A 14,944-nucleotide genomic window follows, 5' to 3' on the forward strand; every position below is an offset into this window, starting at 1 on the left:
TCCTTAAGCCAAGATCTCTGTCCTGTTCATTGTTTGTTTCCACATTTAGCACATGATCTAGCCACATGAAAAATTCTTTTTGAAATTTAAGTAAGTAATCATTCCTTATTTGGTTTGTATTGAATAAGGAGTAGCCACCTTAGCTCTTGAAAAAAATTTTTTTATCCTTTCTCCTGCTTAGAAGAGCTCTTTATTCTTTTTTTCTCTAGTTGTTCCCATGGCTTTGCCAACTAAAGTTCTAAGTGCCCACCGTAAATCGCTGAATCTCGTTGATTCTCCTCAGCCACTCCTAAAAAAGGTAAAGTATTTGGGATCACTTTTTCAAGAAGTATAATGTTCTTTGGTGCTGGTATAATCCCAGGAGCTCTTGTAAATGGTTTGCCTCAAGAGAAAGAGCATATTTCTTGATATGCAGGACTTGTAGGGTTAGAAGCTGGGTTTTCACGTGCACCCACTTTGGTGTCTGGATTGTGGTTTATGTCTGTGTGCACACTGAATTGACCCAGACCTTTATATGTTGGTGTGAAGAAGGCTCCTGACATTCTGCCACTCACCGGAATCCGTGCTGCCGAAAGGAAACGCAGCAACTTGCTACTAACCATGGCCTCTCTGGGACCACCAGCCAAGGCTGGGTTGCTTCCAGAGCAGGGCAGGAAACCGGAAAAAGATTCCTCTGGAGAAGAAGCTCTCAGAATGTTCCCCACTAGTTCCTATAATTTGTTACTTTAGTCCAAGTCTCCTTTGCTTTTATCAGAAAGATTTGGTGTCTGTTGGAGACTATTTTAACCACAATTTTATGTTGTTTAAAACTCACATTTTGTTTTTTGCCTTCAAAAAATATTCTATTGAAGTTTAACATAAAAAAGCATATAAGACAAAAGTATAGGGCTAAGTGAATTATCGCCAAGCCAACAGGCCCATGTGAGGGACAGGCACCCTTGGTGCCCCTCCTGGTTGCCTCCTCTCCCTTCACACGTAACTGCTGGCATGCCTTCTAACACCAGGGTTGGTTTTGCCCATTTTTGACCTTCACATAAATAAAATTTACACAGATTTTAACCTGTTCAGTCTCCTGCAGAGAACGACTAACATAGTGATTCACTGTTCAGGAAAAAAAAAAAAGCCACAAAAGATCCCATGAAAACCTGGAGCATGGCACAGCAGCAGAGTGCCAAGACCAGGTTGGTGTGTCACTTTCTCATCTTCTGGAAGTGCATGCCCAGCCCCTGTGCCCTTCTTTTTGTCTTTTGTATGGACAGGCCCCTGAAGATGACTTCCAGTTTCCCAGAGATGACCATGGCGACGTGGACTGTGAGAAGCTGGTTGAGCAGTTGAAAGACTGTTCGAACCTACAGGACCAAGCAGACATTCTGTACATTCTGTATGTAATAAAGTAAGTGCAGGACCTTGGCGAGGTCCGGCTTTTTCTCTCCTCCATGCTTTGTCCTGGCTTCTTGGCCTGGCAGCCAGCTGCATCATGGTTGGAGTCACGCAGAGCACCCAGACTCCATCCCCCTCTGTGCCTGCTGAAATCAGAAGGCTGGCTGAAGCCAGGATCTCACTGTTTCCTGATGTCAGGCTTCTGTTTCAAATGGATAGAAGACAATACGGTCCCGTGGCCCCAAGTGAGGCTCACAGGCCGTGGGAGGGCCCAAGCACTTGGCACGATGCCCGTTGATGCATTCCCTTCCCTGCCAAGTGAGCTCCACTGCGAGAGGATCTGGCCTGTCAGCGTTCTGGGCCATACTTGGAGGGTTTTCCATCTCTTGACAGGGGTCCCAGCTGGGACACAAATCTCTCTGGACAGCACGGGGTCACTGTTCACAACCTCCTCAGTGAGCTCTATGCGAAGGCCGGCTTGAACCAGGAGTGGGGCCTGATCCGCTACATCTCCGGCCTCCTCCGGAAGAAAGTGGAGGTCCTGGCTGAGGTCAGAGCCACTGAGCGTGTGCGGGTTGGCTGTCTATCCTCTCTAGCCCCATACTCTCGTCCTATTAGGAGAGCTGGAGGCAAGCACCTCATATTTGTAAAGGAAACATGGTACTTATTACACAGATGGAGCAGGTATTTGTCTCCTGATCTCCCACAGCTCTTGGAAGGACAGAGCAGTTGAAATTCAGACTGATTCGTTTTGTTGCTTCTTAGCTGCAGAAAAGGATTTACTAAGAAATTAAATGAAAATGCTTTGTGATCCAGCACCCTCCTAACCAGAACACTGTTATTTCTGCACATCTGTAGTACTGTCATCAGGGGTATTTTAACCCTGAGACCCCAAATTCCAGAACTGCTTTCTATGACACTCAAGGTCATTATTATAGTATTTATTATATGTGAATAATGGGGAAACTGGCAATTTAGGACTATAATATGGTCATTAAGTCTTAACATCCGTGTTTTAGGACTCAGGACTCACAGGCCCTGCAGAGCCAGGCCTTGGGGCCACATCCTGGGGACACAAAGACCAGAGGGACCCAGCTCAGCCTGGGTTGCTCAGCCTGGAACCTGTATATGAATTTTCAAATAAATGACAGCATAGGTCAAGTTTATAAAGGCAAATTTATTGGCAGTGGCCCTTCCCCACCAGCTTTGCTGTTCTTTCTCCCCCTCTCCCTGACCATGCAGGCGTGCACGGACCTGCTGTCACACCAGAAGCAGCTCACAGTGGGCCTGCCCCCAGAACCCCGGGAGAAGACCATCTCTGCGTAAGTCTTCAGCTTGCGGGGGGACTCAGGTTCGGGGTGGGGAGGACACCTCAGCACCATCTACCATTCAGGAAAAGTCTTTTAAGAGACACTGTCCCTTGAGCCCTGCCACCTAGAAAATGAGGCTTTTCCACGGAGGGCTGGAGGTGCTCGTAGGCGTCATCCATAGTGTTTCTGTGCTGCTGCTGTTTCCTAGGCCTCTTCCCCCCGAGGAGCTCACGAAGCTCATCTACGAAGCCAGCGGGCAGGACATCAGCATCGCCGTGCTCACACAGGTCAGTGGGCCGTCTCTGGGCAGCAGCGGCATATCCGCCGCCACCCAGACTCTGAAATCCCGTCTCCTCATGTGTCTGTGTCAGGAGATCGTGGTGTACCTGGCGATGTACGTCAGGGCACAGCCCAGCCTCTTCGTGGAGATGCTCCGGCTCCGAATTGGACTGATCATTCAGGTGATGGCCACGGAGCTGGCACGGAGCCTGAACTGTTCAGGTGGGATTCTCAAGGGCGGCTCACACTGCTTGAGTCCACCCAACTCTTCCTTCTCCTGCCACCAGTCCTGTATCTGGGAAAACTTAACACGTTTGTTTTCAGGAGAAGAAGCTTCTGAAAGTCTGATGAACCTCAGCCCTTTTGATATGAAAAATCTCCTGCACCACATCTTAAGTGGCAAAGAATTTGGTGTTGAAAGAAGCAGTAAGTTAGTCTTTCTTTCCTTTCCTTTCTCAGTAATCCTCACCCCCACTTCCTTCCTCCTATACCTAACTCTGACACATCCCTGCCTATGCAAATACAAATGAATCTCACAACTGCACAAGAATCACCATATTGCCTGATGTCCACGGGGATCTCCTTTACTCCTGTTGGTGTGGGGGCACTGCAGAGAAACCTAACGCAGCCAGGCCACTCCCACCACAAATAAGGAAGATGAACTAGAACAGGGAGGAGAAAAATCATCACCAACCAGTACAACCCCTGTGAGAAATGAGAACACATTTCTCCCAATACTGAACTTGTGGGGTGCAGTCAGTAGACCACAGCAGCAACAAGGGAAGACTTGGAACTTTGCGGTTCCCTCTTAGGAAGGATGTGGCTGAGACAGCTCTCCCTTGTCCAAGGTCACAGAGCTAGCTGGTAACAGGGCCTCATCAACCTCAGTTCCACACTTACCAGGGTGTCTGGATGCTCTCACAGGCCACTGCATTAGCACTCTGTACTAAATTCCCTTTATTTTATATAATAGATGGACTGTAGAACATCCCTTGCTACAGGAAGCCCTTTCTCAAAAGGAACCAGGATCATTTCATGATCCTTTGAAATTACTAAAAAGTACTAGATGCACCTTTACTACATTTACAATACCATGAACACCAGCTTAGTGCACAGTGAACCTGAGCGAATGCGCATTTCCCTCTAGTCTTGTTTTGGTTTTCATCTGTAAGATGCACAGCTGTGATGGCTGCAGGAAGAGGCCTCAGCGCACTGCCCCACGTGTTGCCATAGGCGATTCCACCAGAAACAGAATCGTTTTGCTTTCCTTTCTTCCTGACCTGCTTGGACTGCCAATTTTCAGAGCTTTTGAGAAGGCTGTTTCAAAAATGTTGTGGGTTTAGCATATTCCTAAGTGTACCTACCTGTCATCCTGTCGGTGCAGCCTCCTTCTGTGCTCACTCTTCCCCGGAGCCTGGCTCTGCTCCCCTCTCCCAGTCACCAGGAGCTGACCTTGCCTCCCTCCCTCCAGGCCAGCCCCCATAGCACTGGAGACCTGGCTCTCCGCCGTGGTCCTGTCACCTGAGGCCTTTCCCCACCTAGCCCTTGTCAGCTCTCTGTAGCAGCATCCTGTCCCTTCTCCAAGCTCCAGCCTTCCCTTCCCACCAGGCTGCGCGCCTCTTCCCAGGGCTGGTTTGTTCAGGCTGTTTCTCCTCCCTGGTCCCACGTGTGGCCATCTTCGCCCCACTGACTGTGCCCCTCACCCCTGGCCCTGTGCGCATAGCTCTGTCGCCATTTGCGGGAACCAACTGCTAAAAAAAAAAAAGCAGCAGCACTTGGCCTAGGATCTCCCAGGATGAGCAGCTGCTGGAGAGGCATCCACTGGGGAAGCAGTGCACCTACCTTCATACCTCGGCTCCCTTCTGGTCACAAAGCAGTAGCTACAATCTCTGTGCCTCCTTTAAGGAGGATTTTTATTAACATTGGGCCCTCCCTGTCTTCTAGGACAAACTCTGAGTCCTTACCTCCTGACAGCAGAGAACTTAGGCAGTGCCCACCAGCCCTGCAGCCAGAGTAGTTATCTTCTTCCTTCCTTCCATGCCTTCCTCAGCCAGCCTGGGCTTTTCTGCCTCCATTTGACAGCATCTCTCTCAACTCCCCAACTATTTTCTTCCTATCTGACCATGTTTTCAAATGCCAGACCACCACAACCAAATGCTGGGCATAGGTCATTATAAACTCCACTTCAACACTCCCCCAACTCCTTAAGTGCCTCTTTCCCACCTCTCCCTCCACCCTCGAGTTTCCTTTTGTGATACACTACTTTCTCTTACCAAGCCCCTTCTAAGCTCTGTCCTCCTCTAGACCAGAGGTCAGCAAACACTGCCTGTAAAAGGCCAGAGGGAACCAATCAGGCTCCATTTGGTCACAGGCCTCAGCTTTGCTGTCACAACATGAACACAGACACAGACCACACGTCAGCAAAGAGAAGCCGGCTGCCAAAAAATAATCCTGGACAGCAAAACTTGAATTTCATATCATTGCGTGTGTCCTAAGATACTATTCGAGAGAAGGAAATGGTAACCCACACCAGTATTCTTGCCTGGGAAATCCCATGGACACAGGAGCCTGCCTGGCTACAGTCATGGGGTCACAAAGAGTTGGATACAACTTTGCAACTAAACAACAACAAAGATACTATTTGTTTGTTTTCTTCCCCCAACAATGTACAAAGCCATTCTTACCTCATAGGCTGTGCAAAGCAGACAGTGGGTCGCCTCTGAAGTTTGCTAACCCCTGCCTTTCAGCTTTCTTTCCTCTGTGGGGAGGGCGTCAGGAATGGCTTCACTGAGGGTTTGACTGACATATCCAGCGCTGCCTGGAACTGCTTCTATACAAACAACATCAGTAATCATTGATTTGGGACACAGATTGGGTGTAAGGTTCCTACTTCCCTGACATTGACAAGAGTCCTAGGTTTAAGGTTGTAACTTGGAGGGCTCTGTGATCCTCTGGCAAGCTGCTGGGGAGAGCCATGGGGGCACGTGGACATGGTACACCCCTCTGCACCCTGGCCTGCCTCTTGGGCACGGGGCTTAGAAAGGGGTGAGGTGACCAGGGGGTCCGCACGTGAAGGCTGTCTTCGCAGCACCTGAGTGCTCCACCTTTAGTGTGGCTGAGTTCTCAACCAGACCCCCGTTACCCTTTGTAGGCCTGGAGAACAGCCCTGTGCAGCCTAACAACACCTTGCTGAGTTTGCTTCATCCTCGTCTTGCTCTCTCCCTTTTTCTCTGTACCAGAACCCTGTCTCCAGTGTTAGGAAATACAATTGCCCAAGTCCTGATGGAATTCTGTTCTCAAATGCTCCCTAATTATAATTGAGGCAATTATCATTTATCCTCCTCATAATAAAGTGAACTGATTTGCAGACACATTGGTGAATTTATTTCATCAAGCCAAAGAAATGCAGTGTGGGCTGTCATTCTTTTTATTTAATAAGGACATTGGGTACTTCAGATCTTTTTCTTTAGAGTGGGTGCCAGCAGGCAAACAAAGACAGCATCACACAGTCAGATGTGTTTTGGTGGTTTTTCTCCTTTCCTGAAGGAGGAACGCTCAGGATCCTTTTCCAAAAGTAATTTTCAGTCCTTTCAAATGCACAATCCTTGAAATGTAAATATACAAGATAAATATTTAATGTGTTCTGCTCATCAAAATAATATACGTGGTTTGACACAGATAATTACTGAAAAATTGCTACTAGATATAAAGCTATAGAAGCTTATGAAACTAGGAACAGTAATGTCACTTGAAACCATACATACGTCAGATTGCAAGCAAGGCCAGAAGAGGTCCTGTCTTTTTGCATGTAACATTTGTTAATTGTCCTTTATAATCCTTCAGTTTTTTTAAGCAGCCCTACCTGTAACTGTTCAATTTTTATAAATAAGAAAACTCAATTTTTATTAAATCCTGAGATGTCTGAAATTAATGTTTTCAGCTAATGCCCAGTACAAACAGGCCCCTTTGGCTTCTGTTTTCCACTCTTTCCATGTCCTTCCTCCCACTCTGGCTAATCTTTGTGGGTCCTCCCTCTCTGTTGTCCTTGGGCTCCTTATTTGTCCACTCATCTGGGACGGGAGGGAGCCACCGGTGCAACACCCAGCACCGAGGGACTGCCTCGGAGGGGACAGCTGCGAGGGGCAGGTGGGTTCCAGTCGGTAGGGCTTCATGTGCCCTTGGGAGGCTTTATCCTGAAGACTGGGCTAGGCCTGAAAAGAGTCTGAGTGGACAGTGACATAGTCCCCCATGTGCCTTTTAGAATGATCGCTGTGCATACAGCGTGGAGCACCAGGGAGTGGGGCACGGCCATAGACAGGCCACTGCAGCAGGGTGGAGCCCCCCTGCCCCTTCTGGGATGGCCACTGCTGTGTCTTCACCTTTGGTTGGCTTGTTTTCCCAGGTCTTCCCTCTCTTGCCCCAAGGCTGGACCTTTATTGGGTGGACTCAAGTTTCTACAAGGAAGGGGTACATTTGGAGACGTAAAAAGTTATTTTAAACAACATACTCAAAGCAATGAAGTGTTTTCTGGCCACTCAGTGTTTCCTGCATGCTGCTTAAGTCATGTTCACTATGTCACCCAAATGCATACTGAGCCCATGTTGTGTCGCAGGCCCTGCTCCAGGTCCTGGAAGCGGGAGTGCACAGTTGAGTGGGGAGAGATAAAAACAAGCACATGCATGTGTCCCTCTGAGGGCGGACGTGATATAAGGACCCTGTGTGTGTTTCCCTTGCAGTGCGGCCCATTCACTCCTCCACACCTAGCCCTGCTGTCTCCATCCATGAGGTGGGCCACACTGGAGTCACCAAAACCGAGAGGAGCGGCATCAACAGGCTGAGGAGTGAGATGAAACAGGTAAGAAGAGCTCTCAGTGCCAGGAAAGAAGTGGTCTTCCTGTCTGGGCTCAACTGAGAACATGAGAGAAGCCCTGGGCATGCAGACCACAGCCCGCTTGGGAAAGGATGAGAGATCCCTCCTGTGCTCAGACATCCCAGAGCCTCTCATGTGCACCCACAAGCGCTTGTCTTTAGCGTTAACCATGTTAGGTGAGCATTCCAGAAAATACCCTGCCCCATGTTTGCCTGTTGCCAAGAACCAGTCTTTCGAGAGGACCACAACCATTGCAAAAGGTCACTGAATCCTCTCTCCATCCAATGTGTCCTTCAAGTGCAACGGTGAAATGAAGGAGTGTAGAAATAGACTGGAATGCTCGTGATATCCTTATTTTCCACCATCCATAGGTGTGTCTTTTTGGTGCTCACCTTTAATTCATAATAAATTCCTTCTGGACTGATCCCACAGGACTGCAAGTCAACAGCCTTTCACTCCTAATGGGTTGGGTACTATGCTAGGACTTGACAGTGATCTACAGTAGGAAATAGTTTCCTGCTGACTGTGACCTGCAGTGAGAAATGCACTGGGATTTTCTCCATTTCAAGTGTGGCTTCAGTAGATTGAGCCCGTGAGGCACTAATGGTCACGCCCTGCAGGTGGACCAACACGTCCTTGGATGTTCTAGACGGTGATACAAGTAGTAAGGCAGCCTTGATTTGAAACTGGTTTTTATTTTCTGATGTATTTTTGCTTTCAGATGACTAGGCGGTTTAGTGCTGATGAACAGGTGAAACATCTCTGTCTTCTTTCCTCCTCTACTGTGCTTTATGGTCTTTCTGGCTTGAATGTGGGAAGTGAGGCTGTGAGTACAGAGTGTCAAGCCATGGAGAACAGTTCTGCCCATCAAACAGGCTTGGGTGGAGGCGACTCCACAGGCTGTGGCAGGCAGCCCTTGGGACAGGCCAAGTGCACTCGAAAGCAAGAGAAGTGATCTTGCCCCATGCCTTGAGAAAAAAAATCCATTTATCAAACTCTTGGGTTTCATAAGATACTTTGTGAAACAGATGGATGGAGATGGGTTCTGCCTCCGCAGGAGTATCTGTTCAAAAAACGGAACTGAATAGGGACAAGTGGATTGTGGTCACTGATTATAGCAATAGAAAAAAATACTGGAGACCCATTCCTAACAGTGTCCTGTTTCTGTGACTGAGCACAGAGTCTCTACTGACGTGCAGATTTCCTGTTCAGTCCCAGGGAAAAACACATGTGCCCTCTCATTGGAATTTATGCTTTTTCCAAGTAAGGAACAGACTTTTCAAACGTCTTCCTGTGCCAGCCACTCGGTGGCACCGTCCCTCTGGTTGCCCACATCCTGATGGTAGTTGACTGGAGCGAATCTGGGGGCTTCCTTCCATCTGTTTAATGCTGTCTTAGCTTATGGGGACAGAATGATCACCGTTTCTCTTGCATGGGTTTAGGTTCAGTTAGCCAGTGTAAGTATTATATTTGGCCACTTACTTACATCAAGGAAATACATTTTTCTCTTTCCAAAATTAACATAAAAGATTAGCATCTCAAGGCTGTGACTTTGGAAAATAAGTTGTATCCTAACTTGACAAGCTGCCTCCACACTGACTAGACACGGGGAAGCTCCACACTCAGAGAAAGCGGAGCTCTGCCCCTGCACCATGGGCTGTCTGCCTCAGGGGTGACTGAGAACTTCCGCTGCCCGCATCCTCCACGTCTTGCTTCCTCGGCGGTTTTCGGGGCTGCTCTGTGCTCCTCCTCTCTGCATGCATCCTCTGGTGTCAGTGCACGTGACTGAGTGGACTCTCTCTGTTTTGTAGCTCATTTCTGTGAGCCAGGCCGCATCCAGCAGCGCGCGCTCCTCAAAGTCTGCGGTAAACCATGCATCCCCGCCGCCGCCTCGTTTGTGGTGTCCACATCCTCTCCTTGCCCTTCTCTTGCTCCCCCCACTCCCTCCCCCCTCCCAAGCTGTGAAAAGGTTTAAGTGTTAGCATGGGACTGTCACCATGACAGAGGAGAGGCTGGAGAGCAAGCAGAGTTGTGAAACTGAGAGCTTTGTTTTTCCATCTTGAGTTCTCTGCTTATGCTCTCCTCTGTGGGCTGTGAGTGAGCAACACTCTTCTCACCAATCCCCAGGAGCTTCTGGAACCTTCGGGGCAGTGGTTATGCATCTTTCTATTGAGCCATGGGGGTGAATCATTGCCCGCATGATCCAATGGGCACTTTGTACGTGCTGTGGCCCTACTTGACTGGAGGCCCCAGATGAGCTGGAGGAAATGTTCTAATTGCACAGGCAAGTCTGAATCTTCCTCCCAAAACTAGAGGGAGAAAACCAGCTGAGTCACTGAATAGTATGGCTGTAATTACTTTTATTTGTCTCTAATTGTTGCCGTATTTAAATGGCAGTAATGAGCCCAGTGGAATAACCTAGCCTAATAGCCTTTTCAAAATAAGATCCGATGAAGTCAAAACGTGTGCTCCAAGAAGCCTCCAGTCCTGCAGAGGTTTAAATTTGAGGTTGCACGCTGAGAAAGGAAAACTGCCAGGTAGTCCAGAACTCAGATCAAGTGCAAGGATGAAGGTTATTCCGTCCCCACCTGGGAGGCCGCCGGCACAGTGGACACGCGCTTGGCCACAGGGAAGCTGCACCCAGGGAGCCCCATTCCGACCTCAGGCCCCTGGAGCCTCTCCTGTGGCCTCTGCAGTCGTGGGCGGGCCTGTGGCTCCCGAGGCAGAAGCCGAACTGCTGGCCCTGCCTCAGCGCTTCCCTCAGAGAGGCCAGAATAAATCCAGTCTCCAGGAGGAGATGAGGAGGAGATGGTACCCCAGCTCAGAGGCAGTCATCGCCCCAAATGAGGAGAAAGCGCTATGCTGAGAACAGGCAGAATAGAAAGCGGCTGAAGAGGAAGGTGGACACACCATGGTCTGAGGCCTTCCTCCCAGGGCTCGCTGGGTGTTGTATTCCCACAGCCCCAGCCCCGCAGTGTGGTGACCACCATGCTCCACAGGAGGAACGTAGTCCCCATGCCTTGTCCTCCCTGGGCTGCAGGGCTGCCCGCGTCTGCACTCAGGGTGCCCGCCTGTGCTCCGCTGCTTACAGGAGGCCGAGGGCACAGAGTGAGAGCTGCTGGTGCGGAGTTGGGGTTCTCAGCCCCCCAGAGCCCACCCCCTGGCCTGCTGGGCCTCTCTGCTGGGCCTGGGGCCTCTTCCGGTGCACCCCCTCTTGGTGGCTGGAGGAGTGCAGGGAAGAAGCTGGGTCAGCAAACCGGTAAAGCCAGCTGGTCTTTCTGACTAGTCCCCAGGCAGCCCTCCTGAGGCTTCTGAATGCCACGCCCTTCTGTCTTGCAGAGGTCCAGCACCCCATCCTCACCCACGGGCACATCGTCATCAGACTCGGGCAGGCAGCACATGGGCTGGGGGGAACGGCAGGGCCAGTGGCTGCGCAGGAGAAGGCTGGACGGCGCCATCAACAGGGTCCCCGTGGGATTCTACCAGAAGGTGTGGAAGATCCTTCAGAAGGTGAGCCTGGCTGCGGAGCTGCATCACCCCCCACCACCCGGTGTGACCACTCAAACGTCACCAGGCGCTGACAAGTGTCCCCTCGGGGGCCAAGTGCCCCTGGTTGGGAAGTGCTGGCTGGAAACCAAACCAGTAAGATAAAGTGGCGGTCCAGGTTGTGTGGAGCCACCCCTGACCTATTTTCTGAACATAGCGAAGTCTGAAGGTAGGCAAGAGGCAGAGAAGGCCAGGAAGACTCGGGGTAAAATGCTGTAACCCACCTGACCTGGAACAGCCATGCATCTTGGTCCCTGCAGCTACTTTCTCCCTCCTCAGCCCCGGAGCGTGCCAGTGTCCTGCCAGAGGGACTGTCAGCCTCCATCAGAAGCTTCTATGCAAACCAAGAACCACACAGGACTGATTTTTTTTCCCTCAGTTATTTTTGTTAGCTTATTTCACAGTAGGAGAGGCCAGGAGAGAAAAGTCACCCCAAAGAGGGCGCACAACACCCGCTCCCCAATCTCCTGCATTCTGCACCCTGTGAGGTCTCCATCAAAACTTGGGCACAGGGAGGCCCAAGGGCTCCCTCTCCTCTTAGCTGACTCTGGTCCCCACATGGGAGCAGAGGCCTCTAATGGTTCCTAGAAGACCTTCCCACTCTTCCTGGGGCCTCACATGCTTCCATACGGGCTCCCGCTGGCTTGATACCAAGACGCTTTTATTATGAAGAAGTGGCACTTTGTACAGAGCCAGCGCTTGTTATTTATATACACGGGTGTGCGTGTGCGTGTCTGTGCATGTGCTCTAGTCTTTTGTGATTGGTGCTTATTATAGAAACCTCAAAAATAGACGCCTGTGAAGGCACAGAAGTATCACTTCGCCAGCAGGAACCATGCACATCTCCCTTGCTCTGGCACCAAAGGGGGCCTCTCAGCCGCCAGGACTGGGCTGCTGAGTGAAACTCGGAGCTCCCACAGAGAACAACCCAGCAGGTCCCTGGGGTGTTGTTCGTGTGAGATCTGAACAACGCCTGCCGGCTCCTTAGAACCGTTCCATCGAAAACACAGCCTGTGGGCAGTGAGAACAAGCTCTCTAAAAATAACTCTCACAGTCTGGCGTGTTCCAGTCCTCACACTGGCTTCCAGGGCAGTGCAACGTGAGTGTGTGTGCACACTTTTTAATCAGGTTCTGACATGTGCAATGTGTGTTCTGCCTCCAGTGCCATGGTCTGTCCATCGACGGTTACGTGCTCCCGTCCTCGACCACGCAAGAGGTATGACGGGAAAACCCCACATGCCATGAGTTTTCACTGAGTGCTAGATTTCTTGGACTCTTTCCACTCACCCATATTTCAAGCTCATTACACACATACAGGCCATTTTCAGGCCCTATCTCAGGGCTTCCCGGGTGGTGCTAGTGGTAAAGAACCTGCCTGGCAATGCGAGAGACACAGGTTCAATCCCTGGGTCAGGAAGATACCCTGAAGGGGGAAATAGCAATCCACTCCAGTATTCCTGCATGGAGAACCCCAGGGCTCCTCTGTCCATGGGAGCTACAGTCCATGGGGTTGCAAAGAGACATGACTGAAGCGTGTAGCACACATGCATCTTTCTCAACACTTAACCCTCAAGTTTTACAGTTTTTACCCACATTTATTAGCATCACCTTTCTTCCTTCCCCTCAGAAACAGCATATCTGGACTTTCCAGATCTCTAGATTGCTCCTGAAAACTCTGGTAAGGGAAGAACTCCCTGGACCCATAGTAGCCGCCTCTGACAAGTCATCTTCCCTGGTTTCTTTCCCCCTTTCATTCTTTAAAAAAATGATTTTTTAATTTTTACCCCACCAAAGGCACCATGCTATATGCCACAAAGAATAGTGAAGAAAGAAAAAACAAGATATGGTCATGTCGCTAGAAGTCACAGTCCATGGGGATGGGTGACTAATGCTAGGACAGGGCTGGCTGGCTCTCAGCCTCCTGCTTCAGAGGATTCCTGTGAGCAGGATGAGCCAAGTGGCTAGCAAGGAAGCCAAGTATTCTCTGAGTCAGTGGGTGCTGCGAGTGGCATGGGTGACAGGGCTGTCTGTCCTCAGCTCGCTCCTGACCTGTCTCTCCTGGTCCCTTGGCAGATGACCCCGCAGGAGATCAAGTTTGCTGTCCACGTTGAGTCAGTGCTGAACCGAGTGCCACAACCCGAGTACCGGCAGCTGCTGGTGGAGGCCATCATGGTGCTGACGCTGCTCTCGGACACAGAGATGAACAGCATCGGGGGCATCATCCATGTGGACCAGATCGTGCACATGGCCAACCAGCTGTTCCTACAAGACCAGGTGGGCATGCCTAGAGGCAGTGTAGCTGGGTTGGCTGCCATTCACCTCTGTTGAGGCTGGAGATCCTGTGTCCAGTAGGAAAGGTGGTTCTCAAAAAAAGAAAATGTCCTCACAGATGGTGAAAAATGTCAACCATTTGGTTTGAAAATGGTTTGTGGCCACTGGGAAATCTTGACCTTTGGAGATGGACAGGCCCCCTTCAGCATAGGTTTTAGAGCCAACACGTCCTGCCCCGTGTTAAACCAAAGTCGAGCTAGGAGAAGCCGTCCTCTCATCCTAGAATCAGTGCTGCACTGCCCACGTCCGGCTGGGAGCGCCGGCTCTGCTCACACGTTGCCTCTGCCTCTTTTTCCTGCTGCAGGTGTCAAGTGGAGCCACGGACACGCTGGAGAAAGACCAAGCCACAGGCATCTGCCACTTCTTTTACGACAGCGCTCCAAGCGGGGCTTATGGGACGATGACCTACCTAACGAAGGCGGTGGCTTCTCATTTGCAGGAACTGCTGCCCAATTCAGGTTGCCAGATGCAGTAGGGCCTCGGTGCTCAGTCTGTCCCTTTCTCGTGGGCACTTCCTTGTGTTCCCCAAGATGCCCTGTGCTTTCCCCAACAAAGCCTTGCCCATGAGAATACCTGGCAGGGAGGGGATGATAGTGAACACACTTGAAAGCAGTAGACATCCAAACCCCAGAAAGGGCCAGTGACTTCTGTGCTCCCGTGAGGAGCACTAGGGGGGTCATCGTCTACACTTATCTCACTGAAACTTTTGTCACAGCATCTGGTCTCCTGGAGTCTGAGGACAGATTGGAAGTGGGTCTCTCAAGTGCAGAGTGAAGTGAAAAGGCAGCTTAAATCAGCTCTTGCGGAGTTCCCGAACAGGTTCCGTGAGCTAGTGACATATCTTCAAGATGGAAAGATCCTTCCAGCAGCTGCAAACCTTAACAAAGGGAACATCTTAACGGGTATGGTCTGTCTGTGGGTCAGATTGTTTACTGAATAGAACAGCTCTTTCTGTGGGGCCTGGTTTTCTCGTGCCTGGCTGGCTTTCTCAGCATCTTGTCCTATGGGCATGGCTATCTTCACACGACAATTCTCTCACCCAGATTTAGAAAATTGCTCCCACTTCACTTTGGCTCATGGTCTGGTCTTCAAGGATTTTATCTTAGCCACCCAAGGGTTTCTCCTGCCTTGTGAAAAATCCCACATCTTTCAATCTAACCAGAAAGAAAAAAGGCAGAGGGGGCGCCAGCTCTTCTTAGAGCTGGGCCAGCTGCAGGCAGGGGGTCTG

General features: G+C 50.4%; 1 protein-coding gene across 7 annotated transcripts in view; it reads left to right on the plus strand.

Moving 5' to 3' along the window:
- Positions 1–14,689, plus strand: part of PHKA2 (phosphorylase kinase regulatory subunit alpha 2) — a 91,798-nt gene extending 77,109 nt beyond the window's left edge. For 2 of the 7 annotated variants that reach the window (XM_059883391.1, XM_059883394.1), the window contains 15 exons: positions 210–298; positions 1,260–1,393; positions 1,774–1,930; positions 2,623–2,702; positions 2,899–2,977; positions 3,062–3,191; positions 3,294–3,395; positions 7,706–7,824; positions 8,561–8,590; positions 9,651–9,704; positions 11,179–11,349; positions 12,548–12,601; positions 13,459–13,659; positions 14,021–14,174; positions 14,432–14,681. In XM_059883391.1, the coding sequence (XP_059739374.1) occupies positions 210–298; positions 1,260–1,393; positions 1,774–1,930; positions 2,623–2,702; positions 2,899–2,977; positions 3,062–3,191; positions 3,294–3,395; positions 7,706–7,824; positions 8,561–8,590; positions 9,651–9,704; positions 11,179–11,349; positions 12,548–12,601; positions 13,459–13,659; positions 14,021–14,174; positions 14,432–14,490 (1,613 nt within the window). In that variant the 3' untranslated portion in view covers positions 14,491–14,681. Of the gene's footprint in view, positions 1–209; positions 299–1,259; positions 1,394–1,773; positions 1,931–2,622; positions 2,703–2,898; positions 2,978–3,061; positions 3,192–3,293; positions 3,396–7,705; positions 7,825–8,560; positions 8,591–9,650; positions 9,705–11,178; positions 11,350–12,547; positions 12,602–13,458; positions 13,660–14,020 lie in introns of all 7 variants that reach the window. The other 5 variants (XM_059883395.1, XM_024987966.2, XM_059883392.1 and 2 more) reach the window with 5 other exon arrangements.
- Positions 14,690–14,944: the final 255 nt, after the last annotated feature.

Source organism: Bos taurus, chromosome X, assembly GCF_002263795.3.
Source record: "Bos taurus isolate L1 Dominette 01449 registration number 42190680 breed Hereford chromosome X, ARS-UCD2.0, whole genome shotgun sequence".
NCBI classification, from domain to species: domain Eukaryota; kingdom Metazoa; phylum Chordata; class Mammalia; order Artiodactyla; family Bovidae; genus Bos; species Bos taurus.